The following is a 19,009-nucleotide window of genomic DNA, read 5'->3' on the forward strand; positions in this document are numbered from 1 at the left end:
TAATGCATTGTGTTTACGTGGTTTATGGTTAAAACGCATGGTGTGCTCTGATTGGCCAGCTATCCTGTGCGTTGTGGTTGGCCGAATACCTCAAATGTGTAATGGAAATGTTACGCTCCTTACCATATTTGGAATATCTGCTCCCAAAACATAACTGCATGGCAACAATACTACAGCACAAATAAAAATTATGCATTCTTATTGCATTTGGGTGGTGTCATGCTAGTGTTCCCACACTATGACGTGCAACTGTTGGGGCATGTCATTTTAGGAAGGCACGGATAAAAAAAGATCTCTTTGGGTTTGAGACTTTGCAACTTTACCAATCTTCTATATGTACAAACAGCTTTCGACACTAAAGACAAAGGAAAACATGAAATCGGATCAAATAACTTCTTTTTGATGTCTCTGTGAAGCCAAACGGGTTCAAAATGGTTGCTTTTATGGGCATGGCTGTTTCATTGTCTAATCCACTTCATTCATTAATGTACATCGCTGCATGCTTATTACAATAGGCTTTATGCCCAGCTGCACTACTTCCTGAAATTTAGCCAGCTCCTTGTTTCCTGTCTTCCATTATTGGACAAACTGATTAATCCAGGTGTGTCTGATTATTGTTGTTGTGACTACTGAGGTCAGGCACACCTGGATTAATCAGTTTGTTTGTGACTACTGAGGTCAGACACATCTGGATTAATCAGTTTGTCCAAAAATGGAAGACAGGAAACAAGGAGCTGGCTGAAGTAGGGGCAGCTGGGCATAAAGCCTACAGTATTGTCACAGTCTTTAACTATACTAAGTACTGTATGAGAACTGATGTGATCGAGGTTTGTGTTAAGGGACTTAATGTCTGTCTGTGGAAAACAACTTTGTGAAAAGGAAACTGCACACATTAATCCTTAGAAATCCGTAGAAAAGCAGCAACTTACATCCCTCATTGCGAGTACGGCCATATATGCTGTGCTAGATCGCAAACTATGACTCAGACTCTATGAATATAATCCTACGGACGTAATTGCACCATTGAGAGAGAGAGAGAGAGAGAGAGAGAGAGAGAGAGAGAGAATGCATGTTCTGTTACATAATCTTTATAGTAGATGCTCCAGCTACAGTATATTAGCGATCTGTTCCCACAAATTTGATGTGCAAAACAAACGCAAGCAGTTATAAAGCATGTATAACTCCAGATCCATATATTTCTGTTGAAAGATTGGCAATACTCGTGGGAATTGCTGGAAATGATTCATACATTTAACAATTAGTGTGTGACTTGTTTGCAATTAATAATACATGTATCCCAAATAGCATATGCAAGGTCCGATAATGTGATAAAAAAATACATCAGTATACTTGTTATTAATGGTGATAGAATGAATGCGTGTATAATATCTGTGTTTTCTTTCGATCTTCCGACTGCCCGTGTGCTTCATGTAACGCATGCAGTGAGTTATGTAAAAGGTCTCTGGAGATCTGCTCAGTCTGTATCACAGAACTGCTCACAGCGCCGTTAATAGCCCGCAAACCCACATCCAAAGTTAGCCGAGCCTATATCTAAAGATAGTCTTGGTATATCTATAGCTGTGGCCCACATAATTCTTCTGCCATATCCTGCGAGTATAAATGACTGCACCCTACTGGGTCCACGTTTCTGGAAGAAGAGAAGCAAAATAATGACCTGTTTTGACAATTCTTTTCGCAATTTGAAGCCGATGAATCCGTACAAGGCAGGATGGCTCTGATTGACACTCATTATACAGCTGTGTTTGTAAGCTGGTTCTGATTATCCAGCTGTTGAGAGCCTCATCGCCCCACTCGTAGTGTTTGTGAAATGTACAGCATGCAAAGGTCTGCTTGAAGTGTTATTTTGGAGTTGAGATAAAAAGGATGGTGTTGTGCGCTTAATGAACGGCGAGGCCCGCGCTCGCATGTATGACAGGATAATTAGCCGCTAACAGTCGGGGGGAGCACTTCAAAGCAACACTTCATACCCCTAGCACATGATGAGTGACACATCGAACCAATCAGGTCTACGTGACCCAGATCAGACAAGTAATGCCATCCGTTAAAGCTTGGAGGTCTGTCTTGAGCAGATTCATGCTGAAAACCGCATGACATGAATGGATTATCCACGCAAGAGAACACGCATATACAGGAGCATTTATAATGTAGCCTTAGCATGTCTTATAACACGGCACTCTTAAATGCTTGATTCTGATTGGCCAGTCGCGACATTCCAAGGTATGTTATGCAAATCATTTTGACAGGTACTATTTAATATTACACAAAAATCAAATATAAATGTTTTTTTATAACATCTATGACAATATATTTACAAATGATTAAACCAAATAGTGTGTTTGTGACATTTGAACATCTTGTCTTATCTTAAAACCGAAAGTAAAAGGGTATTTTTTCGTGGAAGGTCTGTTAATAAAAAGCAAAAAAAGTCAAATCCATATTTAATGTTCCTTACCCTATTTATGATGTAAATAGTTGTGTAATAAGCAGAATAATGTACAAGTAGCATCGCTATTGTGAAATAAGCCCCATTCAGTGTAATACAATATTTCTGCAAAACAACCTGCTTCCATACATTATCCCTTACATGGCATCGCCATAATCAAGTTACTGAACCTTTTGGCAAGCAGTGGGTTAAAACGCTCAAATCTGATTGGCTGGTGCTACAAAACTTCTGTAAATAAAGGACACACAGGTTTTTAAATAATGTAGTTGCATAAAAAAGTTGTGTATTAGCGTGAGCTTTGATGAACAACTAATCTCAAGGATTTGTCAAATGTGTTGAGTTAGTAGCATCAAATATTTGGGGGCAATATTTGATTTATACACAAGCAGATCTGTACGGTGTATTTCATTACATTCTGTCAATGAAATAATCAGTACTTATTACTTTTAGACAGAAAGTTGATTCACATTCTAATAATATTTACATAAATAATATAAACATTATTATTTTATTTAAAGAAGCAATGTGAGACTTTTAGAAGAATCTCTTGACAGAAATGCAACAACAATGTTATCAGTGGTGTATAAAGACTTTACATAATGAACTGTATTGTTTTTATTAAATTAGAATGAGCCTTTTTATCTACTGTGGGTCTTACAATAGCATACTTATGCTTTTCCTTACTTATGAATATTGTTGTTTAAATGCTGGAAACTTATTTATTAATAATTTCAAAATATTAAGTTTGACTATATAGGACGTTAATGTAATAAGGCCTACTGTATTAGCGTTGTTGAGTGAAGGTTAACCAACATTATTATAAGTGGAGGAAGTAGCTTTCTTTATCATTCACTTAATAGACTACAGTAAGTAGACACTTAAGGATATGATTTAAAAAATAATAAAATAATATTGAATATTATAATGCTCCCGCATCACATTGTGTAAATTGTTTTATATTAAAGAATTACACAGATGCAGATGTCATCAATTATACTACACACCTTGTGTTCTGTGCCGTCCGTGGCTGCAGGATCGGAATGAACTTGAAAAATGCACGGGGTGGGGCCGTACACCACTGCCGTTTTTATATGAGATTTAAACAGGACTAAAAAGCGACAACAAATTTATCTACAGATTGTGGAATAAATCAGATTTTTTTAGAGAGGCTGGGCAGAAATTTAAAAATGACCTACACTGAAAAAATGATTCATTTTTTAAGGTAAGTGGTTGCAATCAATTTATTTAAGCTACATTTAAACAATCAAACAAAAAAATATAATAAAAAAACTTTGTTTAAATGTATCTTAAATATATTGATTGCAACCACTTACCTTAAAAAAAATTGTAAATTGAATGAATATTTTTTTCAGTGACACCACTGACAGTAATAATAATAAAAAAGGATTAAAGATAGGTAAACCTAAATGCATCCGATCTATGTGGGTAAGGAATACCAAGTCCAGACATTAAGTTGGTATATACGTACAAACTCGAATTGAATCAAGTCTTATGGGGGTCCCCACCATGACATAGCAGCAAACCCAAAATGGCAACACATTACTACAGTACCTTTAAACACAAATGTATGATTTGTGTAACATCGATACAAGGAAAAGCAATCCAAAATTTACAGACTTAAACTATAGTCAACATTTGTAGTGGATCAAAAAAGTTTATCAAAGTTGTCCTAAGACAAGAATGGGTATTAGGGATTGTTTTTATGTAAACATTTATTAAAGGTTTTGATCCACTTCGAATGTTGACTGGTGTAGATCAGAATTTACCTTCATAACAAATTAAAAAAATGATGGGTTTGGTAGCATTATCTTTACTAAGATACCAATATCTGAGGGGACCCCCCTAAGTATAATTTTGACTTCTTATAGGGGGTCCCTTATGGGAGGTCCCAGATCCCCCCCCCAGAGAATATTACCCTTCAAAAAAAGCTTAATTAAAAAGCTTTCTCTTTTTATTCTCTATTTTTAAAGTTAAAGTTAGCCAGTTTTTATTTTCGTAATTACGTTCACTGGAGCACAAAATGAACATGCACTCAGGTGTTTACATTTTAAAGACACACGACATAGCCTAGAAATAGGCTTTACATTTATTACAGTTAATAATTTATTCACAAAGTTTACTGCATCATTGGTTATGTGTGTGGGTAAATTTTACTTGCTGGCGGTTTTAGGTATACAAGGACCCCTGGCGGTTCTAGTATTAAGCTTAAAAAAATTATGAATTTATAGTACATTTGGTGTCAAATTGAATTGTTGTTTAATTGTGACCTTAGCAAGCAATTTGAAAGATCTCGGGCTTCTCCCATTCGGTTAGATAGGACTTGGTCTTGGATGACTGCAATAGTTACCTGCAGGGAATGCAAACATGGCTGCTGATTGAAGAGACTTCCCTATAAAGAGACTTTGGCTGTGATGTGGAGGAGCAGTGAAACCAATGTCTTCAGAGTAAGCACTGCAGAACAATTGTCTGTCTTTGACACCACCTTTTCTTATTCTACGACATAACCCTGAATATTCATTCTCACTATCAGCTAAACTCGGTATCTGCAGCTTCTTGTGAAATTAATTTTTTTCTTGAGCAAATTTCATAACGATAAGGAGGATGATGAATCCGCCGGCAGAATGTAATAAAAAGTACCAAGCAGGATGACACATCCCGCATGCACTCCAAAGAGAACTAAGAGGAAAGGACGATGAATAGATTCCGGTGTGCTCCAAAAGCCGAAACTCTGCGTGAACAAAATACATTAAGGCAATATTTACCAACGTTTCACTTTGAAATCAGCGTGTGACGCTGTTGCGGTAATTGTTTGCAGTTGCTCATCATCACATTCGGCCTCTAACTACAGAGAGAGAGATGGTTTTAATAGCTCCCTGTTACCAGAGTGTTCACATTTCAATCAGATTCAAGGGAAAATTCATGCTGGAGGCAGGATACTATATATTGGATCATTTGGAACGCTGGGAAGTTAGCATGACAAACTTTATTTTATAATTTTTACTTAAAGTTTATTGATGTTTGATCTTTTATATATATATGTATATATGTATTTATATATATATATATATATATATATATATATATAAATGCCCTACCTTTCATATCTGTTTGCAATGTATCACTATTAACCGTTATGTTTAGGGCTGTCAAAAGATTAATTGCAATTAATCACATACAAAATAAACGTTTGTGTTTGCATAATATATATATGTAGGTGTGTACTGTGTAAATATATTATCCATATTTATAAATACACAAATACATTAACATTTTATTTAGTTTTTTTTTTACATATATTTATAATATAAAATTAAAATATATAAATATAAACTAAATAAACTAAAAAAAAATTCTTAAATACAAACGTGTGTGTATTTACATATATATGAAATTACACACAGTGCATATACATAAATTATGCAAAAAAAAAAAAACTTTTATATACGCGATTAATCGCAATAAATCTTTTGACAGCCCTAGATATATGCCTACATTTCTAGTAAAATCTAGTAGCAAAGCTAAGTATGGTTTCAAAAGATTGTTTTTTTTTTTAATTTTCCTATCACAGACAAAAGTAGCAGTACTTAAGTAATGATGACATCCATGCTTTTAAACACATATTGTCGATCATTCTATGCAGTCTGCATCCTTTGCATCTATTTCACTTTAGCTCAGTCCATTGGTGAATGGTGGTTAAGTCATACATTTGTAACCTACTAATTAATTTTAGCTAGAAAAATCCAACAAGCAATCATTAAAATTGTGAATTGGATTGTACACCACACAGGACAGTGTCCAGTTCAGACACATGTCTAAACCAAGATGAGCCTATGCTTCTTTTACGATTTGTGTTTTTCATGGATCACCGGCACAGATGACATTTCACAGGAGGCTTAGGTCAAGAGTCAGCTGTCATTCTCTCTCAGGCCATCCTCTACCTGCACTTCCTCAAATATAGCAGAGAACCCGACCTGCAATAACCTGACACAAATCACTGCAAAGCTCTGCTTGCAATATGGCTCTTGTATCAATTTGCTTGTTACCTCATAGCTTTTTGTGAGTTGACTGGAAGGCGTTTCGGGGGGAGGAGCACTAAAGCTGATAGTAGAACATGCAGAACATGAAATATCTGTAATCACAGGTAAAAAAAAACCTAAGTCCTGTCCTAGAACGGGGAACTGAATGCCTAAATGGAAATAATGTTCTGAACAGTGATCTCTGTGTTTTAACACAAAGCTAAGATAAGTCTAAAAATAACTTGCCAGTGAGAAAATAAAGCGGTCAGTAAGATACCATGAATCATTCTAATCATTATTATTATTATTATTATTATTAGGCTTTTATTATAAACATAATTGTAATTAACCACAGAAAATATTAATTATAGTAATGATAATTGGCCCATATCAAATATTCTATTGGACCATGACTCTCTTTTTAGTAATAAATTGTTGAAGTAAAAGGAAAGGTGGGGTAAATAAATTGGTGCGTTTCCCGAACAACAATGTAACGCACTGCAGAACCACCACAATACGATGCAAAGTTGGAGAAATTAACTTCCTTGTCAAGACATAGTAACTTCGTCGGACATTCGTCATTTGAACAATGTTGGTTCAACATAGTTGATGATGTCACGTAGGAAGTGGAGTACTAATTAATCTGTTAAATCGATTTAATGTCAGATTATTGCTGTAAATAACGTGAATTGCATTGGAAGACTGATTTTGTTATTGTGATTTATTCCTCTGTTGGTTTATTTCAAGATATTTCAATAATGCGCAAGTTCCCTCTTACATCACTTCTCCTAGGCGTTCCCTAGGGTCTTAAAACCTGTAACTTACACGCATGCACACTTTTCAAAAACAGCTTTTTAATTCTGTTTAGAAACTAAAAGATGTAAATTTGACTTTGTATATATTTAGAATGATGGGTATAGCATGCATCTGCTTGTTGCTTGCTTATTTTGTTCAAATGGATGATCAATACCAGTGTTCAAGTCATAATAACAAGGAACTATGCTTCTAACCACAGCTCAACAGCTGTAGTTACAACCACACAAGTTTGCGATGCATTTTAAGGATGTCCGCTGGAACATGGTTTCAGGAAACACTTGAATCTTAAAACTATGCTGAAACGATGGAACTTGCGACCATAGTTGGCTAACAATGCTTTTGGGAAACGCACCCTTGAGCAGTATTCAAACTCGGACCACTCAAAAAAATGATTAAAGCCCTTCTTAGAAATGACACATTAAAAATTGTGTTTAATAAATTTTAAATATCTCATCAAGAGCAATAAGTATATATATTTAATTAGTCTAACACAAAAGGAATATGTACTAATTTATTGATTTCTTTTTAATTGCGTTAACACAATTAGTTTGAGTTTGGGTTCTGGAAAAAGAATACCTTTTTTCTCAACCTAATTTTGTCATGTTCAGTCCATTTAATCATTTTATGTTGGGACCCCATAAATTATTTTTGTTGCTACTACAACTGGGCCGCGGATCTGTATTTCCCAGCATGCTTTGCGTGCAACTGCTTTTGGAGAGTAATTTTTTAAATTAAAGCGTAACTTAACATTAGACAAAATTTTTTTAGTTAATGATCTGTAAGAATGGGGCTTTATTAGTGCTGTTCATTGATTTTAGTGATTTTTTTGACATTTGGATATAAAGTGTTTCAATACTAAAATATATGGTGTAAAAACGTCTGAGTGCTGCCCTCTTCAGGTTGAACGGTGGCTACTGCAGTTGAATTTTCCTATTGGATGTTGGGTCCAAAAAATGACTCGTGACGTAAGCAGGTTCAAGATCACCACGCCCTTGTTACAATCTCACCACACACTTAGTTTGTCCCCTCTATCTCCTTGGGATCTGTGACCAGGGGGTTAGTTACGCTTTAAGTGTAATTTATGCATTTTTAGGTAAAGAGAAAGACTTAATGGTGTTTAATGTTAATTTATCTTATTGATTTAGAAGCGTTTCTGTTATATTTTTTTTTTCGAATTGTTCGGTTACCATCATGCAGAAGAGTGGCACTTTTGGTTAAGTTGTGGATGTGAAATATTTCTCTCAATGAGCACTAACTGTGTTAATGCTTGTTTGGAGATCAGTCTCTTCTCACATGCTCATCCAAAGTATCATATGTTATTATTATTAGCATGCTAACATGTGCTTATGCTAATTAGTATGATATAAAAACGTTTTATATAAAATAATTGAATTGAGTTATTGAAACTACACTAAATTGAGTTATTCAGACTACACTAAATTGAGTTGAGGCAACTACACTTAATTGAGGACTGCCATCTACTTTAAATTAAGTTGGACAAACTCAATATATTTTTATTGTGTAAAGCAGTTTTTATGAGTTAGGGGTACACATTTATATTGGATGGAAATTCTGCCCACAATTTAATTGAGTTAATCCAATGAATTATTTTTTTGAGTGCAGGGACCATCTAAAAATGCTGGGTTATTTTCAAAAATGGACAAATTAATTGTTGTGTTTAATTTACCCAAAAAATGTTTAAAATGTACACCCCCCAATTGGTTGTAACAACCCAGCATAGGTTAAATTACAACACAATGGGCTTGGTTTGTTCCTTTTTGACCCAACGCTGGTTTGTATTTTTTAAAGTGTAAGATCGTAACTACACTGACATTTTGAATTATTTTTAGTAAATTATATATTTTGCCCTTAAAATGATTGTTTCCACATATATCTGTGCCAAAGGCTGCGGGTCATTGTGTCACTCAAGATCACCTGGTCTCCGTATCTCTGTGAAACTGCACCTGTCACAAAAATGTCAAGACATATTGTGATTTTGTTCCTCATATTTTTATTTCAGTGACATTCTAGATAAAGTTCTGATGGTAAATTTTCCACTGAGGTTACCAGGCAACTAGCCAGAAACTCAGTTTTATTTATTCGCCTGAGCCAATTTTGACTCACATTTGGTGCTTCTGTGCACTAGGCATACACATAGAGATGATGTTACACTAAGCCATTTCCAGACCATTGCACATTATGCACATTTATTTTACATTTTTCACAAACGTTGTCAAAAAAGTACATTTTAAAGGCCAGTTTGGTGTCATGTGCCACCAGATGTAATTCTTCTACAGTGTAGGTCTTTATGTCTTTTGCAACATTCACGTGCTGGCCACAATGAACTGTTTTCCTCGAATTCCTAGCGAGGTATAATTTAGCCTCAGTGAGACGAGCGTTGACTGAAAGCACCGGAGTGGGAAGAGGAATCGTTTCTGAGTTGAATAATCCAGCTGCAATCTCTGCCATTATGAGGGCCAAAGCTGACAAAAGGATGTGATTTTTACTCTATAGACTGTAATTACTAGTGCAGGTTCTCATTGTGTCCCTTCCAGTTAAAACGCAATGTGTTCCAACGCTAATGACTCTTTCCCGATGTGTTCATTCATGCTTTACACTTAGGCAATCTGTTTACCCAATAATTTACTCCATAACCCACTCTGTCTTGCGGCGTCTTGAAGAAAAGGTGCAGGGATTACTGTTCATCTTAGCTGTGTCGGGCCCATCTGTGACCTGAAGGTTCTGTGGGCTCTTTTGAGCTAGCAGTGCTATCTAGTTAAATTGCTCGAGGAGCTGTAGTGGAGGTACTGTAAGGCGAGCTCATTTGAATAATTTTCTTTACCCTGAGGAATGCCTGTTCCGATCGCTGGAGTTGGAATGCGCGGCGGGGATGGAGACGGCTGCTTGGATAATTACGGCAACGGACATTATCAGCCAAATTAGGTCCTTCCTGTTGTGTATTAGGAGTTTGTGTTTTACTTTAAAGGGGATCATGTTAATGGCAAAGTGCATAATTGTTTCAAAGCTATAAGTGCACAGAAAGTTTGTTTACACTCTTAAAAATAAAAGTGCAACAAAGGGCACAGCAATAACACAGAACCATTTATGATCACCCTTTCGGTCAAAGTTCTCATAACTTTCTTTCTTGTCTTATTAGTCTGTAGAACCTTTGTCTCCACCAAGACATTTTTGTGAATGATAAATGTCAAAGCGAAGAACCTTTTATGAGTTTTTATTTTTACGAGTGTATGTGAAGTGAGTTCAAATGCAAAACCCTAAGTGCGTCTAACATGCTTCCTTGGAAATAAGCAATTTTTATCAGGCATTTATGTTTAGGGTCAGTCATTACACTTCATTGGAAATTAACTGATATGCTTTAATTTCTCAAATGTCGCTTAACAAATCTGACAGTCTTTCGCTGCAAAACCCTCTACGTGCATGCAAGCTTTTTGGCAAAAACCTCCACTTCTTTGGACAAGTAGCAATCAAAAGTTGCAAAATCACTAAAGATGCAACTAGAAACTTTGCAAATGATGAAACTCAGAATTCAAAAAGTAAAAATATGAACCTGAACTACACATTAGGGGGAGTTGTGATGTATGTGGCTGGGTTGTATCCATTAAATTCAATTCAATTTTATTTATATAGCGCTTTTCACAATTGGTAATTGTTTCAAAGCAGCTTTACATTAATAGAAGCAGGGAAAAACACAGAAAAATTAATAGATAGCATAACATAATACAGATAGCATAAGCAGCAGAATTTGCTGCGCCTATGAATCAACATTATAAGCGAGCGTATTACTAATGTAACATATAGAAGAGGGTGCTAAGTAAAGCCAATGAAGGCTGACTCCCCGGGTTAAAAAAACCTAGGAGAATAAAAATGTGACTTTTTTTAGCCGGGGAAAAAAATCCTGGGAGGAAAAAACCCTTGGGATATATATATATATATACTGTATATATGTAAATGAGTAAGGAGGTTAAACGGGTTCTGCCGGTGGTCGTTGGTCAGGCATCAGCTAGGCATCACGTTGACAGACGGCTAGTAAATAAGGGAAGTTCCGACCTTCACATTTACCGGAACTGGGTCTGTTTGTCTCATTGTCCTCGGGGTCGAAGACGAGACAGGGAGAGAGAAACAAAATCCTATTAGCTTAGGGGCCGTTCGCATGTAATGCAAGTGTCAGACAGTGATGTGGTTTAAGTCAGCTCAGTTCCAGACAGGCTAACTATTGCGGCATAAGTATATTACCCATAGCTGAGGATTTAGCAAGTTTGTGGGCCCAGGGCGAATCTATGTATGGGGCCTCCCATCTGATCTTTAACACAGAATCAGAAACTCGTTTTACTAAGGCCAGAAGCCCCACTGTCGTCGTTAATACTAATGTACAGTGGCAAACGGTTCTGTATGACATACTATTCTCAAGACCATGGGAAAACGCCAAAATCGCAACTCCACCTTACTTGCCAAATTAAGACTCAACCGTCTACTAATCAACCGTATCCTTCAGGTCCAAGTACTCACAAGCAAGTTTTAATGGGATCCATGGTCTTTTCACATTCGTCTTCACACAATTAGTGTGTGAAAATCAAGCACTTTACAGTAAGTACATTATGGAAGTGTACTTCTTTTTATTCTGGCTCAAATGAGAAATAAAATAATGACTGCTATAATCTGCAATATACAGCTTAAAGTGAATAGATGATTATAAGTGAATCACTGGCTTCCTGGTCTATTTACTTTATTAATTTTACTGTGGCCCAAACATTAGACGCCGTAAGTGAAAGCAGCTGCCATTAAAAATATCCTCTACTGAGAGCACTTGTTCTTTCCAGGATCTCGTACAGTTTCAATTAATATTAAAAATGGCATGAGTCATAACGGGCCTACTATTGATTAAATTTGGATTCTCTCTTGGATGACAGGGGTCTGTGAAATGTGTCTAACAGAGCCAGACTCTCTGGAAAACATTGATTGAATTAAATCCTGCTTTTGCAGGACGAGTAATCTCGTAAACAAAGCTATCTCATCCGCCCTTGGGCCAGCAATTCATCTCACATCCTCAGCACCTCAGCGTGTGTTATTAAGCTTTCCTATCCTTCATTCAGAGCTGGCATAGCACAGACTTTAAGTTACCCACTCAGAAAGTACACACTGCCCTTAAACTGCTCCCGCCCAGGCGACGACACAATTATTACTTACCAGCAACCAGATGAGTAGAATAAAATAGTGTTTATACACGGCTGTTGAATAGAATACAAATGGACTGAGAATGAATAATGTGTGCTTAAAAACATAAATGCCTTGTTAGAGGGTCATAAAGGCTAGAAAAATTGAAGAGCAACGTGGGTCAGGAGGTCCTACAGTTTTGATGACTGTGATTAGACAACTACTGACAGCGGTGCTGATGCAGGGTTTTTAAAGGGTATTGAGGAAATACATTTTCATTGATCTTTAAACATTAAAAAGCATAATACACACAAGAAGAATTCATGTTTTAAATAAGATTCAAGTGAACTTAAATCTGGAAAAGGAAACAGGCAGTTACATTCCAAGAGATAGGGGTGGAAATGGTCTTGAAAATTTTGAATTATATAATAATCAGGATAAAAGGAATCAGTTATTTTAGACCTGATTCAACTTTCAGCTGATTTCGGGCTTAAAAGTGTTTGTATAATGTAAAAGTATCATCCATACATATTTTCGAAGAACAGAAGCTACCTTATTTCTCACTAATTTTCTAGTAATTGAGCACTTCTGCCGTTGGAAGATGTTTTACCACCCATGTTGTGGATCAGTGGCAAAACAACAGAAACAAGGCCCGTTACATCTTATAAATTCTTCCTGACATACAGTACAAGCTCCCACAGTTAAAAACAAAGTAAATAAAATAAGCGAGGCAATTAAATTAAGTCAAGCATATTCTGTTAAACATTAGAGTAAACGGCTTTTTTGCGGCACGTTTAAATATAGTATCAACTGCTCGGTGAGTGATTACAGATAGAGATAAGAAAAAGTGTCTCAGGCAACTCATCTGGTAAATCAGCGAGCGGATCACGAAACGCGTGCCCTCCTCTGGCTTTCACTGCGGTGTAATCAGGGATTTAGAGCTCCTAATTGCTCCTTTGGAGTCATTGTGCTGGATAAATGAATTAGATTTTTAATCCCTCATGCCAGCAGGGCATATTCATCTGATCCGTCTGTGTTTATGCCACAAAGTCAAGAAAAAAAAAACACCTTAAACATGAAAAAAAGGTTAACTACAGGTGTAAAGGTATGAATGGCTTTGCACTGTAAAAAGTCTGAAACCAAGTGGCATAAAAAAACACAAACATTTGGAGATTTTCTGGTTGGCTTTCACACTTCAACAATAACAATATAGTTCTTTGTCAGGCTGTATGGTTCCATAAGGACCTTAACTTAAGGCACCTATTATGTCAATTTTTACAAGATGTAATGTGTCAGGTGTGCCCAGAATGTATATGTGTTATATATTAAAATATCACACAGGTCATTTATAATAACATGTCAAAAACCCTATTCAAAATCTTTATGTTAGAAAAAAGATTCTTTGTAGTAGGAAATGGTTCTTTAGACTATAAAATCTATAAGAAATGGTTCTTTTAAAAACCTTTGACTGAAAGATTCTTTGGGAACAAAAAGGCTCTTCTAGGTTATCACTGCGACAAACCTTTAGTACATAGTTGAAATATATAATGAAGTGGTGATGAACTATAAGACACCTGATGTGAAATGTGACCACTTGGCTTCATGTTTCCACTACATCCGAATAGCAGCGCAAAGGTCATGGGTTCAAACACACATATTGGTAAAAATTAGGGCTAGTGTTGTGGTTCTCGAGACCACTTTTTAAAGGTCTTGGTCTCGTCTTGGAATCGATGCATTTTTACTCGGTCTCCCTGGTCTCAGGCAAAGAGGACTCAGAATTTTATTTCAAGACCGGTCAAGATGGCACATCACAAATTTATTTTTTATTATTAATTTTATGCAGTTTATTCAGGTTTGGCATATGATGTTGGCATTGTTTAAGTATTGTTAAAGTTTCTCCCAATGACAATTTTTCTAATTTTATTACTAAAAACACCTGCATTGTGTTAAGTGGATGGCAAGCAAGATAGTTCAGAATAAATGGTTAAGTTTATTTCAGCTCTTTAGTGTTTGTTCACTTTTATTTGCTTTTATTTGATAAATTCCCACATATCTGCAATGCCTTTTTATCAACTTCTCTGATGGCATACACACGCACACATACGCACGCACGCATGCACGCACGCACGCACGCACGCACGCACACACACACACACACACACACACACGCATGCACACACAGACAAGAAGTGCCTTATCATTTGCATATTCCACATTTTATCATAAGTGTTTTAATGCAGTAACTTGCACTGGTCTTGGTCTTGACTTGGTCTCGGCCTGTCTTGGTCTTGACTTGGTCTTGACCCTTTAAAGTCTTGGTCTTGTCTCGGTCTTGGCCTGTCTTGGTCTTGGTCATGACTTGGTCTCAGTTTAGGTGGTCTTGACTACAACACTAGTCAATAGATTAATCGCAAATTAAGCTCACATTTTTATCTGTTCTAAATGTACCTAAATTTAACACTTTGTACGTTTTTAATGCTCTTATCAACAGGGATTTGGACAAAAATATACAGTGATAAGTATTTGAACACCCTGCTGTTTCCCCACTTAGAAATCATAAGGGGTCTGAAATTGTCATCGTAGCTGGATGTCCACTGTGAGAGACATATTCTAAAAAGACCTCAAAGACCTGTTAGTCTGCCTTTAAAATGTCCACCTCCACTCCATTTATTATCCTAAATTAGATGCACCCATTAGCTGCATAAAGACACCTGTCCACCCCATACAATCAGTAAGAATCCAACTACTAACATGGCCAAGACCAAAGAGCTGTCCAAAGACACTAGAGACAAAATTGTACACCTCCACAAGGCTGGAAAGGGCTACGGGGAAATTGTCAAGCAGCTTGGTGAAAAAAGGTCCACTGTTGGAGATGTCTATATCAGGGTCACGCACTCGCGCGTTTGTGTGCATGCGCTTCAGACGTCAGCGTCAGGAACGTGGCTTTTGAGTCTTGTCACTCTTAATTACTCTTTTAACATCAATCAGGTCAAGAACTTTATTTTCTTAAAAATGTAACTCTCTTAAAAATTATTTTAATATCAAGCAAGTCCTGCATTCTATTTTCTATAATTTCTGTATGCTTTAAAAATGAAACTTAAATACGAGCAAGTGAATGAAGACGCATCTTTGCTTTAGATTATGGATTTGGGACAATACACCTCTCAGGGGATAAAAATAATTTTAGATGTTTAATGACTATTTAGAGCATTGGTTTCGTTGAGAGCTTAATGTTCTTATTTTTATGAAAACTTCAGACCTATCTTGACAGCAAGGGTCACTTGCTGCGTCTCAATTCATCCAGCTGTGGGCTTGACTAAGGGTCAAACAGAAATTGCGTGTTGCGTTAATCACGTGTTAATAAAATTTGTGACGTTTAAATGAATTTGCATTAACGCATTATTAACGCGTTATTAATATTTTGACAGCCCTAATATATAGTTATATCTGCCAAATGAATATATGCAAAAATCTTTTTTCTTACCATACGGTTAAAGTGATTACAAAGATGACTAAAGGAAATTAAATAATTACTTTTTTTAAAAATTCCTTGCATATTTTTTTTTAAACAACAGTTAGTTATTTTGTTCTAATGCAGTTTTCTATGTGTGGCTTAAGTGTCCAAATACTTTTCAGGGCCCGTGTATTTGAATACCAGCAGCCTTTGTGTAATGTGCTGAACTCAATTCCATGTTAGTTCAAACAATTTGTGAAAAAGATAATTGAATTATGATCCTGGGATCATTTCCGTACTTTGCTTGAAAAATATATTTACATAGTTTTCTCTAAATCTCTCGAGTTGGCAGAAGTAAAATTGGACTGACCTTAAAGGTTTCGCTAATGCATATTTGATGATCAAGGAATCTAAACCTGATTATTCCATCATTTTCTCACCCTCTCTCTCCCTCTCTCTCCTTTTTTTCTCAGGTGGTGGGTCAGATTGACAAACTCACATCGGATCTTGACTTCGATCTGGATCCAGATGATTGGACGGTTGCGACAGCGAGCAGCACTTCCAGTAGCGAGCGAGGTCTGGGTGAAGCCTTCAGGTTGGACTTCCTCAGCCAGGACATGCTCTCTGACGGCTGGGACTTCTGCAACTTTTTGGAGGTCTCTAACTCTTCAAATCGGAAAGCACACAGGGACGAGGTGGACGAGGAGCAAGAGAGGTCGTCGTCAGGCATGCCTACGCATGCCACCGCCAGCGTCTACTCGCAAATGAACGGGGGTCTTCCCATCCCTAATGGACCTTTAATCATCACCCCTGACTCCTCCAGCGAAGAAGCATCCAGTTCAACGTACAGTCAAAAAACTTCCCGCACCTCGGGGACGAGAGAGAGGGTCCGTTTCAGTGACAAAATCCTCTACCACGCCTTGTGCTGTGACGATGATGAAGATGAGGAAGATGACGTCAGAGAGGAAATAGATAAAGGGGACTGCGGGATCCCGGACACGGACAGTGAACCCAGCCCTTTGGCTTGTTCACCCACGCCCCCTTTGTCCTCCTCTGATCACCCGCCTGGCCTTTATAACTGTCGGGAAACGGCATCCGCTGGCCCCTCGCCTGTAAAGGTGGCAGTTGTGGGGTCTCACACACTACCCAGGAAAGGTCTTCTTAACCCAGGTTGCCGGAAAAAACTGCTGCGAAACAGCAGCACGCAAACAGTATCGGATAAAAGCACTCAGACTGTATTGCCCTACATCCCCGCCAAACAGAAAACCAAGGACCTCTGAGATATCGCCCAACTTTGCATATAAAAAAGAATAAAAGAACTAAGAAAATATTACAAAAGAACTCTATACTATTTAATATGGAATACATAGATAATAGATGAAAAACAAAAAAACAATTACTAAATAAATTATATATGGGAAAATTTCAAGACTTGCTAAAGTCATTTTTATGACTGGTCATTTGCATATCTATTGCACATATTCGAAAGTAATGAATAATGAATTGTTTTTGTGAGGTCTTATTTGAAATGTTTTCGCCCCTTCATATTTTGTCTTAGGTTTCTTTCCGTTTCCAAGGTTAGCATTTAAAAGGGGTTATGCAATTTAGGATACATTGATAAAAATCTCTTAAATATTTTCATGAAGTCAACATTGGATTTATATAGTTTTTGTTATTTTATTCTGTTAGTTTAGTGGCCATTTATATGCTAGTGAAATTTACTTTTAACACACTTTAAAACCTCCTCATATTAACACCTGCAACTGGCTAGCAAGAAACATGGCAAGGGATGTAACCTAAAGCCTTTTGGTTATTTTACCAAAATGCACAAAGCGTTATGAAATAGACCACCCAAATTAACCCTTTAAATAGAAAATATGTTGGTATTTGTTGGTACTTGTATATGAGGAGTCTATCCCCAGTACACAACCTGGTTTTGGTGCTGGGATAAAGGGGTAGACAAAAGCAAAGTATTTTAAAGTGCCTGTTTTCCACTTTGACATTTACACTGTTTCTGCTCACGGCGGGGGTAGGCAAGGTCGTTGGGGGTGCTGACTTAAATCTCAGCGTACAAAGGCGAGATGCAAAAGGTTATGTCTCCCCATTCTCGGACCCAGCAGGGACTGTGAACTCAATATTGCTGTGTTTTATTCAAAGTGATTTTGCCAATAGCACAGCTAATCGATCCGATGGATTGAAGGCTCGGCGAGGGGGCTTCCGTGCAGAGTCCTCGCCTCTCGGTTTCGAGGGTCTTTAACAAAACCCTGTCTCTCTTTTAGAGCTTTTGGTATTTACTCTACAGTGGAAAAACTATTCAGTGGTAGGAGGGGGCGGAGGGTAGCGAGAAATGTGTGAGTGGGAGGAACACGGAGAGAGAAAGAGAGAGAGAAATTATACATTAGAAGCAAATGAAGGCCAAAGTAGCTCAGCAAAATGAGTGTTTGAAGACAGATTGTTCTTAATTACCCCCTCAATGTAATCATTTACTCGAAATCAGCTCTCAGGGGAACAGAGACCATCTCTATCAGGGTGATAGATCCTGCACAACCATCTCTCTTCCCATCCTCCATCTTACGGCCGTTTCAAAAAAAGCTTCTTCCATTTTAAAGACAACACATTTATTTTGTTAAACCGGAACCTGTGTTAAACCAAAAGCAAACAGGCTGATTTATGACAATTAGGGTAAACAGTTTGTACATTTGTGCGTGCTGTTTCAGCACAAAACTTTTGCATTCAACTCATCAATTAGCTACCAGCCAGTTTAATCAGGTTTGGTAAAGTACTGCTGCTTCATGAATATTTCAATTAGGACATCGTAGTTAACCTCATGTTCTCTATTTTAAAGAGCAGATTTGGATTTCAGGAGTTGAGGAGCTATGCTATACAATTGAAGATAAGTGTCACAGATTACGATAGTTTGTTGTATCCTCCACAACCGAGCACAAAACCAGCCTGCAAGATGAGGTACTGCCTTTTGGGAATGTTTACACCATTAACTGATTTGCATAATTTAGTGATTCAGGTGCTTAAACTATGAAGACAGCAAATAACGCAAATAAATGATGC

General features: G+C 37.1%; 1 protein-coding gene across 2 annotated transcripts in view; it reads left to right on the forward strand.

The window, feature by feature from the left end:
- insyn1 (inhibitory synaptic factor 1) overlaps nt 1-17,372 on the forward strand; it is an 84,972-nt gene extending 67,600 nt beyond the window's left edge. For both annotated transcript variants that reach the window (XM_065282943.2, XM_065282944.2), the window contains exon 4: nt 16,417-17,372. In XM_065282943.2, the coding sequence (XP_065139015.1) occupies nt 16,417-17,223 (807 nt within the window). In that variant the 3' untranslated portion in view covers nt 17,224-17,372. The remainder of the gene's footprint in view (nt 1-16,416) is intronic.
- The last annotated feature ends 1,637 nt before the right edge of the window (nt 17,373-19,009 follow it).

This window comes from Paramisgurnus dabryanus, chromosome 9, assembly GCF_030506205.2.
Source record: "Paramisgurnus dabryanus chromosome 9, PD_genome_1.1, whole genome shotgun sequence".
NCBI classification, from domain to species: domain Eukaryota; kingdom Metazoa; phylum Chordata; class Actinopteri; order Cypriniformes; family Cobitidae; genus Paramisgurnus; species Paramisgurnus dabryanus.